Source organism: Neodiprion pinetum, chromosome 5, assembly GCF_021155775.2.
Source record: "Neodiprion pinetum isolate iyNeoPine1 chromosome 5, iyNeoPine1.2, whole genome shotgun sequence".
Classification (NCBI taxonomy): domain Eukaryota; kingdom Metazoa; phylum Arthropoda; class Insecta; order Hymenoptera; family Diprionidae; genus Neodiprion; species Neodiprion pinetum.
In genome coordinates this window covers 18,236,713-18,246,901 of record NC_060236.1, presented here as the reverse complement: position 1 = coordinate 18,246,901, position 10,189 = coordinate 18,236,713, and the positions used below count along the sequence as shown (strand labels likewise).

Genomic DNA, 10,189 nt, shown 5'->3' with positions numbered 1-10,189 from the left:
CTCTGTCCTAGGGAATTTTTAGTACTGGCAGTCAATTTATGAACACGGCCACAATTATACCTCCCGGCTTGCCTTACTGTTTTTCCAGCCTTGGGGCTGCTCCCTACTCTTTCTACCGTACAAAACACAGAGATCGGCTCCCGCTGTTGCTTTCTCTTTTTAATTAGGGCTTCGGCTCGATGCACGGACCGCGCAGTGTACCTCTAAATCAAAATGCCTCAAATATAGATTTTATGCATTTTAGTTGTAATTAGTGTAATAAGATATTTCAGCTTCCCGGGCTTGACAAATTATCTCATTATAATTCGAATCTACTGTTAATATTTTTCAGAATGGTACTGAATACCGCAACGAATTGCTTTTCAATCTTTAGATTTTTTTGAAACACATTTCATGACTTGGCACTCAAGAATATTTTTGGAAGGTGGATGAACAATCGCAAGGGCTTATGTGCGAAACATTTATGAAATATTACTACAATGGTTTAAAATAAAGGTTGCTCCTTTTCCTGGAACTGCTTTTAATTTCCCAATAATGTCTAGCCAGTATTGTCGTTTAGTCATGTCTGAGCGTAATTTATAATCTCGAATTAACATAAAATTCACACAAGTTTTTGAATGCGTAGCACATCCGAGGCTAATTATAATCACACAATATTACTCATCGATAGAATGATAAACCTTGTGACTTATCTGATCTTGCGTTGCAGATGAAATACGTGTACACCATGATAATGAAAATGTTCTTTCAAATATTCTCATTAAAAAATGTTCTCGTAAATAGAGAATGTATAAATTATTTAGATTCCAATTTAACGATGTCGTTATAAGGTTGTGTGGGCAGGATTCACTATCTGGTAAGGCGTCCCTGACATTATGTGAGCGGTGAAAAAAGTAACCAAAAAGAGTCTTCGAAAAAGATAACGATTGGCTTCAATTGGGTATCGTGTAGTCCATACTATATGTTGCAGAACCGATTCGTTCTGTCACTCAGTTATCCGTCGGTCCTCCGTGGAATGCAGGGACTACACTTTCATAGTCCGAAAATTTCAGGATTTTCGGATTTGTATATACCAATTATACCTATAGGTAATAACCGATCCTTCAGATCATCGATAGTAATATCACGGAAGGGTAAAATTATTTATTAGCAAATCGTCCATCCCCAACTACAAAAATCTTTGTTCCCAATGCGCGGCAGCGACGGTATTATTCTGCGACTAGGTTCGCTCCACTGTTCTCTCGCATCAATTAGGTGTTTAAGCTGCCAATCAACAACCGCTTCATTTGTTAATTTTGTCAACGTGAAGAATTCTGAAATTTACGGGAAATAATATACATCATTTGATGTGACATCGTGTAATGTACGTACGTGTAGCTTTGATTATTTAATTTCACACTCATCACATCTACTGAAATTTCCAGTCATGATCACCGATGAGGTCCAAACTGAAACAATGATAAAAGTATGAACATATATATATACATGTATATAAATTTATATAAATAGTATTTTCTAAAAGAACCACCCAATTTTACAGTCAATGATATAACCACCGTAGTAGCATTGCCATTAGTAGCAAAAATTTGAGATGAGTCTGTGCGAAGTCTTTCTACATAGTTAATACAGAATCTTGCTTGACAGTAAGTTTTTGCCACCTGGCAATAGACTTATGCAAGATTTTGACAAGACCTGCGGTCAAATGTGGCAGTAGATAAATCGTGTCTGCAGTTGCACCCTATAAGCAGACTTACCTCAGAATGCTACTAGGGGCAATTACATTAAAAATATATATGTTTTTAGTACGCGAAGAGTGCGATTCGTATATAACTAGGTTATTTCGTAGTTAGCAAAATCATAACCACCCAGAGAAATATAATTGATCAGATTGTTGACTGTAGAATTGATTGATTCTATCAGAAAATGCCATTAATCTCAACTCTAGCTTACACGTTCTAGATTATATGGACGGGAGCCTGGGTGTTTGTTGCAGCATATTACTTTTCTTGGGGTGATAACGAAAAAACAGTAACCGATCCGATTGATGAATCAGGTTGGATAGAGCGAGGTGAATACGCAAAAATGTTAACTCGGACACATCATTGACATAACTTGTAATTTCTTTTAATTTTAATACAATTTCGATGTAACAGACGAGGTCAATATACGAAAAAAATTTGAATTCACAGGAGTCTAGTATAAAAACATCACCGATGTACAGGTAACAATGCACGGTGATTATTTTACATTGCATGTTTACCAATATAACTTACTTGTTAAGTATCAGATATGTAGAAGCTATTGTTTTTAATTTGTTGGTTCAAAAAATTTGATGAAGGATTCTTTTTTTGTACTTTAAGAAATTGAAGTAGGTGTTACGTCTTCCAGGCTTCATATTCCTTTTCCTCATTGTCAGTCTTACAGTCACTTTAAGCCCTGCATCCCCTAACTCCCCTTATCTTTGCCGAGTCAGCAGGTTCATCTCTCGCAAGTAGATATCCTTCTACATTCCTGTAAACTCTTCAAATCCTAGCTTTCGCACGAGTTACTTATAATTAACATCTCTCAAAAACTAATTGAAGCCCTTTCCTCAGACCGCCTCTTATATCCCGACCACTGTTATAAATAAATTACTGAATCATTCATAATAAACCAACTATACCATTTAAACCATCTCTTCAGTCACTTCCTGCATTGAGAGTAGTGGCACGTTAGTGCATAATCGATGAGTATGAACCCTAAAATAGCCTTGGCTGGGTGTAGAGTAGGTTTCAGTTGCCACTCCTCGAAGTCTACGGATTCTACCCCGTAACATTCCGGTGGCAGCAGCTTTGTCCGTCAACCTACCCCTCAGTCCAGTGGTCCGAAATTTCTACAAAAAAAAGTTTTCAATTCCCAATATTTCCGGCACCATACCAATTAGTGAGAGCCGTGCCGCAAACGAACTCCGAATGAGACAGTTATTCTGAACTCAAAATACGACGTGTGTACCTGACAAAATCTAAAACTCGCCACGAACAAAAGTCGTGCAACGAATCTTCAATTTCACTAATTTCGCCACATCCTGGTGCTATTACATTACTTATCATACATCGAATAACTGCATAGCGAGTGAGAATTTATGCGCGGTAGTCAAGTTAAAATGACTTTCGCTAAGTGGCGCAACCAAAAGTCACAGGTCCCGCTTTCCAATATTTAATAGCCATAAATTGCAACGACGTCGAAGACCTCATAATTGTCCTTAGCCGAGCATACCGCCTGGATATCTCCATACGTCAGTTGTCTGCTCAATTAATGGAATTACCTACAACCACACGAGCGCATCATTGATTAATCGTGCAGAATAAAAGCAATAATCGAAAGAAATAAACAAGGCAATCGTAGCTAAGCACCGTTAACTGAAGAAATAGTTAATTCCGTGCAATGCGCTCTATAGACGCATTTTTAAATTTGGTTCTACTACGTCAGCTATAGTAATGCCGAAATAGCAGCTGCCGTGTAAACATATGTATGTACACTTGGGGGCAATGAATCAGACGGCTAATTTTTTATACAGAGAAATTTACAGCGCCATAGTGAGCCGAGCGCGAAACAAACTCAACCTCAATAAACATAACATAACCCACGACCGTCGAATCTAGCCTTTAGAATACACGTCGATCCAATAAGTCATTATCCCCGCGGTATTCTAAGGTTAGATTCGACGGCCATGGGTTAAGTTGTGTTCATTGAGATTGGGTGCTTTCCATTTACTGACTCAAGTCGATTTGTGTCGCTATTCTGGTGTATTCCTTTGCCCAAATTGGCCGGTTACACCAGAAATAGCGACACAAGTCGATTTGAGTCAGTAAATGGAATGCACCCATTGAGCTTGTTTCGCGCTTGGCTGACTATGGCACTGTAGGTTTCTTTGTGTTGCCAACTTAATCGTTTAGAGTGAAAAATTAGCCGTCTCAGATTCTTTGACCCCGAGTGTACACACGCTCAGATGAACAGAGCCCGGTGTGCGAGTTACGATACGTCGATTCATCAAGGCGTCCTTTATCCTTGAGATAAGGAGAGACTATGAATACGGGTGTAAATCTCCCTCTGTCTTAGGAAGTTTTTAGCGCTGTGCCGGTTATTTCGGAACGCACCATATAAAACGCTGCGTAAGGCCCGCGTCCCATGGTCCGGAATCAATCCCGAACGGAACGTCCGGTAGCCAATGATCAACAATTTTCCGTTAGGTCCGTCGTCGGATCGAACGGAAAATCGTCACCTGTTGGCTACCGGACGTCCCGTTCCGGATTGATTCCGGACCATGTGACGCCGACCTAAGCGTTTTGAACACTGGGTTCTCTTGCTGTCCGTGGTTTTTAGTCTTTGAAATATCCATGTCACGGCGCTGCTATCTAGGGATGTACGTGGGGTAGGGATAGTAGGGATGAAAATGTGCCAATAATAATATTATTATTACGTTGGCGCTGCACTGCGCACGCGTTGATTATCCATCCCTCGATCACAACGTCGACCTGGCGGCCACAAAGTGAGATAAATAACCGGCCGTGAAATGAACCACCCCCACTACCTTCGTTGCCAGACTTGTATGGAGGACCGTGGTCTAACCTAATCCGAACCAACGAAACCTAACCCAACCTCATCTAATCGAGGCAAATAAGAGATAATCTAATCTATCTAAACTATCGAATATCAAACAGGAGCATCGGAATCGCATTACATGAGCTTCCGATGAAACATACGATGCATACAACATAACCAAAACTTAAAACAAAACCTAATAAATGAATAAATATATAAATGTATATTTTAAGTAAACCGAAGTAAACATTTAATTACAAAATTTAACGTAAAATGACAAGTAACGAGTTACCTGAGGGTACCTCATTGCGAAATAGGCTACAAGGACGAGAAGAAAATTTGAATAAAAATCGTAATTTATCGGAAAGCAATGATGGTTATAAATTGACTCAGGGAACTGACAGCTTCTCCAAGATCAATGAACGCCCCGTAGACGACATATCCATCGAATTTTTCTACAAACCTCACACCATAACCTTACTTCTCATCTCGATCGGCGCTGTTATCTACTTCGCATTTGTCAGGTACGTTTAATTCATTCACATCACACTCCATTGTGCTTCATATTATTCTGCACAAATATTCCCAACAATTCCCTGAGCAATTCTCATACTAGTTGTTAACTCAACATTGCTGATTTTGTTCACCATTTAACACACACTAATTTCGATCATACAAATTGTTTTACCTTGTTCTCTCCTTTTTTTTGACCATTTTTTTTTCAGCGAAACCAACCCGATGGATGTTCAGCCTTTTGATGCGTCTACATAGATTTATTTGAAACAACTTGCCATTACGCACTTGTTGAAAGGCCAATGATAATGGCTCGCATCTATTTTGTGAATGAATCAAAGGTGCGACTGCTACCGGACTACGCAAAGCCTGTTACTCGTGAAAAACAATTATAATTCAATAGCAAATACCCATCACTTCGTTTCTTTTAAATAGTGAAATATGTCAACAAACCAATAATATCCATTTATATTTTATTGTCATACATTTAGGTGAGAAAAAAAAGTTTGATACTACGAAATTTAAAACAATTCATTCAAATCAACTTCAAAGGAGAGAAATTTAAAAACTCGTTACGGTCGATGATCAGAAAATTTTGTGCTATTTGCATTGTACCTTGGAATTTAACATTGCTCACTTTTTTCAATTATTGCTTGGTTTGCTATAAAAAAAGAGACAAGAAATGTCTTTTCATAATACAGTTCAAACTTCAATCTCTGTTAGCGCTGAAGCGATTTTGAATATTCCAATGACTTTATTATGCTTCTGTCAAAGTCACTGAAAACTGTTTACTAACTCGCATGCATTCGCTTGAAGTCACCTGAATTCATTCAAATTGATTTAAGTTCTGTTAAATTGGCTCATCACTCGAGGTCCTGAAATAAAATTCACGTTTCACTACAAAATACTAAATACCTCAATCACAAAAAAATTAGCCTTGTTATCTGTGTTTCATCAGAGCTTTTAATTTGTACTTATTCATGATACAAAAATTGTCAAGTTTCATTCAGTACAGTTTTTTTTGTGACATTTCAAAATCTTCGTAGAGACTGCTTTGATGTTTCTATTACATCTCCAGACGTCTACTCGCATAGATCACCTTAAACCATAATAATGAAACCAAACATGCTTGATATCTTGAAGACTCAGTATCTTCAGTCATTCTAAATTTTCAAAATAGTGAATTTTATTTGATAGTTTCTTTACATTAAAATTGCTAATTGCAAACATAACAATATGTAGACTTTGTTACCCAAGAATAGTTGCAACTCATTTTTCTACCTATTGCAGCGACCAATCTTTGTAGTTGAAAAAGCAATGACTAGTTTCGAATCTTGAAGTGAAAAAAATGGCCCAACTGCTTATTGAAGCGAGTCCAGTAAAATAAAAAAAAAAGATAGTTTTATCGAAATTTTTTTTCATCAATTTTTTGCAGAGATGCAGCAAACGTCGAGGACAACATCTGGGCAGGAATCTTGTGCGTCGTCTTCTTCTTCCTGATCATATCTGTGCTGACATTTCCCAACGGTCCGTTCACCAGACCACATCCAGCGGTTTGGCGGATAGTTTTTGGGTGCAGTGTCCTCTACCTGATGGGTCTGCTGTTCATGCTCTTCCAGAATTACGAGACTGTCAGGCGGATCTTGGTCTGGATAGACCCGGGCTTGTCGTCTTTCAGGATCGACATGGACAAGGAGTACGGCGTAAACTGCTCCGACATATCGTTGGAAAAGATATGGAATCACATGGATGTGTTTGCACTGGCACATTTCCTCGGATGGACTTTCAAAGCGGTGCTGATAAGGCATCTCGGGATCTTGTGGGCGATCAGTATCATGTGGGAAGTGACAGAGATTGCGTTCGCCCATCTGCTGCCCAATTTCGTTGAGTGCTGGTGGGATGCTCTGATCCTTGATGTCATCCTCTGCAATGGCCTAGGCATTTGGGTCGGACTTAAGATATGCGCCTGCCTCGAGATGCGCGAATACAAATGGGTCAGCATCAGGGACATCGAGAGCACCACTGGGAAACTGAAAAGAGCTGTGCTTCAGTTTACTCCTGGAAGCTGGACCTCCGTTAGGTGGCTCGATCCGAACTGCACCTACATGCGATTCGTGGCTTTGTCTCAGCTTGTTATCTTCTGGCAGATATCCGAGCTCAACACATTTTTCCTCAAACACGTTTACGAGTTTCCTCCGTCACATCCGTTTGTCGTTTCACGGCTTGCACTGATTGGAGTTATTGTTGCACCCTCAGTAAGGTGCGAAAATTCAAATTACACATTATTATGATTAAGGATGAATCGGTGCAACCCTATCAAATCAACCTTAAGAAATGAGGAAATAGCGTTTTAAAACCCTTCAGTTGTGTTATTTTCACCAATGATTGTGAAGACGGTTCAAAAACATTCCTCTTGTTTGATAGAAATGAATTTGAGCAAATTAAAATGATACAAGTTAAGCTATCAACAATTTGAGCAGAGGCTCTATAGTTGAAAACTTAAAAATAATTGAACTCTGGTATTTTCAACCGATTCTAATGTTTCTGGGCTTATTTGGTTCATCATAGAAATCTCCAGAGATCACTTGGGAAAATTTCTGCGAATAATCATCTCTAGAGTGGATAAAAATAGGTTTTTGTAAGTCTGACTCAACAGACGCGTTATAACTATTCTACAACGTAAGATTTCTTGAATAATATCCAGACAATTCATGGAAGTCTGCTCAGCAGGCAAAATGAGCTTCAAAACACTAAAATTGAATAAAAAACACCAGAGTTTAATCATTTTGAACATTGTAATGATACCACGTTTTCCATAATTGTTGATATATTAGCTTGCATTATTCGAATTTGCTTTGATTCATTTGAATTACATAATGAGATGTCTTTTCATTCCAGTTGACGATCATTGACACAAATAAAATTGGCTAGATATTTCTCAAAAAGTCTGTTCATGATGCGCAAAATTTATGAATTCGTTCGAAGACGCTGAATTTTGGTTGAAAAAGCTTGTTTTGACTAAATAATTTAACTGTTCCCAGGCAATACTACATGTACGTTACGGATCCATCGTGTAGCAGGGTGGGAACTCAATGCTGGGTTTATGGGGCCATAATGGTGACAGAGGCTCTCCTCTGTGTGCGTCATGGAGCGCCGGTATTCGAGCGTACACAAGCGTTAAATATTCTTCTTTGGCTTCTTTGCCAGTCGTTTATTTCTGTGCTATGTGTGTATGGCTGCGTCCTTTGGCATCAGTATTTCGAGGTACGATTACTTGCTATTCGTAAGACGTGATCGCTCTGGTGAAAAAATTTCTCCATTAATTACCCTCACCTTTTTCTCGGCACCGATTACGCTCTTATTTTTTCGACAAAAAATGAAACCTTTCGGTCTACATTTAATGTGGCCATTTCACTTGAACTTCGCGAAATCGTGGAAAATTTCAGGGAATTGGTTGGTTGATATGGAAAAGTCACGACATATTAGTACTTGCAATTCTTCCCGGAAGTTCTGTGTAAGTGTTCAATGCGATCTATACCTTTCAACTGTTAGTAATAATCTAAACTAGCTGTTTGTCATTTTTCTCGCTTGCTATGCTCGCTCTATTATCAACGTTTACGTATACAGATAATAATGATGATATTATTAATAACGTGAATATACAAGCTTGAAGCTTGAACTCCGTATTTACTAGTACTTATGACATTCTATTTTTTATTCACGAACCATTCATTTTTAACATTTTTTAAAAATACAGAAAACTGGTAATTTCGGTCAGAGAAACAGGAACAAGTCAGGAGTACTTCAAAACCTAATCGAGTGGTCACTGTACAATTCTCTTATCAATTTTTGTCACGCAATGGTTTTAGTGTTTTTTTTTTTTTTTTTTATTCGCACAAAATAAGTCTGACTGATTTCAAAAAATGTTCATGATATCAGAGAATATCATTGTGGTCTCTTCAAATCTCTGATCAGTGGAATTAGTGAAAGTAATTGAAAAGAGAAACGTTTTCAAGATATTAGAGAAATTTCTATGAAAAATCATCTTTTACGACAATGTAAATTTTCTACAAACACGGGAACCTAATACTACATTTCTAAAGATTCCCATCACTACTCTGAAAATTCCAAAAACTTAAAGAGCCTCAGAATTCACCAGAGAATCCCAATTCTTTCAGGCATTTTTCCAATATCCTTCAATTTTTTCACCAAGGTGCCATATTACGATTAACAATTTTCTATTTATTTCTTTTTTATTTCTCTCACGTTGTTCTAATCCTCAATATTTTTATGTTTTGTGTTTATGTTGTTGCTGTTTTTTGTTCTTTTTTTTTTGTTACTAACGCATTTTGCGTTTTGTGCGCTGCGCATGGCGTTTGTCGTTTCAGAGTGGGAAACATATATCCTGTAGCGAAACTGGCAAGAATCGTACGGATGAGAACTTCAGCGATGGTATGTTGTTTTCATTTTTGTTTTTTTTCTGTAAGAATTTCAATTTGAACTTGAGTTTTAATGGTGAACTAGATGACAAATAAATCAGTTTTCATTTCGTTCTTCGATTTTTAAGATAAATTTTCCTTGTTATAGCAAATAAGATTGAGATCAACTAATATCATAACATTTGTAAATTCTATTCAAGAGTATCCAGAATGAATTTTCCCTGTAACTCGATAGATATTGTTTCATTATGTACGCATCCAGTTTACCATTAATAGTCTCAATCAACACGTGAGATTATGGTGATAAAACCACGTCGCAAAGTGATGATTGTTAATTAATCTTCCAGGGAACTTGGCTAGCTGCACACGTTTTACACAGACTATTGGACCGGTGAATAAAAAAGCTTTGTGAGCCTGTACCTCGTACCTACAGATTTGTTGGTAATTAGTTTTCATTACCCCCCTCCATTTTATTTTCACCATTTTTTTTTCAATTTAGAGAGAAAGAATTATCAAACCCTTTCTAGTCAAGTCACTGAATCATAGGCCTGTTATAAATAGAAGTTATAATTGTGAGGAAGATAAAACTCAATTTTCAATTGTGTATTATGATGATGATAATTGCATGTTATCACTCAAGTGTGAATGAAAAAGTT

The 10,189-nt window shown here is 37.7% G+C and overlaps 1 protein-coding gene and 1 long non-coding RNA gene across 4 annotated transcripts; one reads left to right on the top strand and one right to left on the bottom strand.

Annotated features, from left to right (window-relative positions):
* Window positions 1-504: 504 nt before the first annotated feature.
* LOC138191005 (uncharacterized) lies at window positions 505-5,416 on the bottom strand. The gene is made up of 3 exons (XR_011177224.1): window positions 5,270-5,416; window positions 1,372-1,448; window positions 505-1,313 (listed from the first exon to the last, which is right to left on the bottom strand). It is a non-coding gene; the product is annotated as an uncharacterized lncRNA (long non-coding RNA).
* On the top strand, window positions 4,477-9,952 carry l(3)77CDf (phosphatidylserine synthase 1 homolog l(3)77CDf). 3 transcript variants are annotated; one of them, XM_046627764.2, is made up of 6 exons: window positions 4,964-5,105; window positions 5,307-5,435; window positions 6,530-7,354; window positions 8,136-8,358; window positions 9,483-9,546; window positions 9,881-9,952. In XM_046627764.2, exons 2-6 carry the CDS (start codon window positions 5,425-5,427, stop codon window positions 9,943-9,945), a joined length of 1,188 nt encoding a protein of 395 aa, XP_046483720.1. In that variant the 5' UTR covers window positions 4,964-5,105; window positions 5,307-5,424; the 3' UTR covers window positions 9,946-9,952. The 3 variants fall into 3 exon arrangements, with proteins under 3 accessions (XP_046483719.1, XP_046483718.1, XP_046483720.1); XM_046627762.2 differs by lacking the exon at window positions 5,307-5,435 and having other exon boundaries at window positions 4,487-5,105; XM_046627763.2 differs by lacking the exons at window positions 5,307-5,435; window positions 9,483-9,546 and having other exon boundaries at window positions 4,477-5,105.
* The last annotated feature ends 237 nt before the right edge of the window (window positions 9,953-10,189 follow it).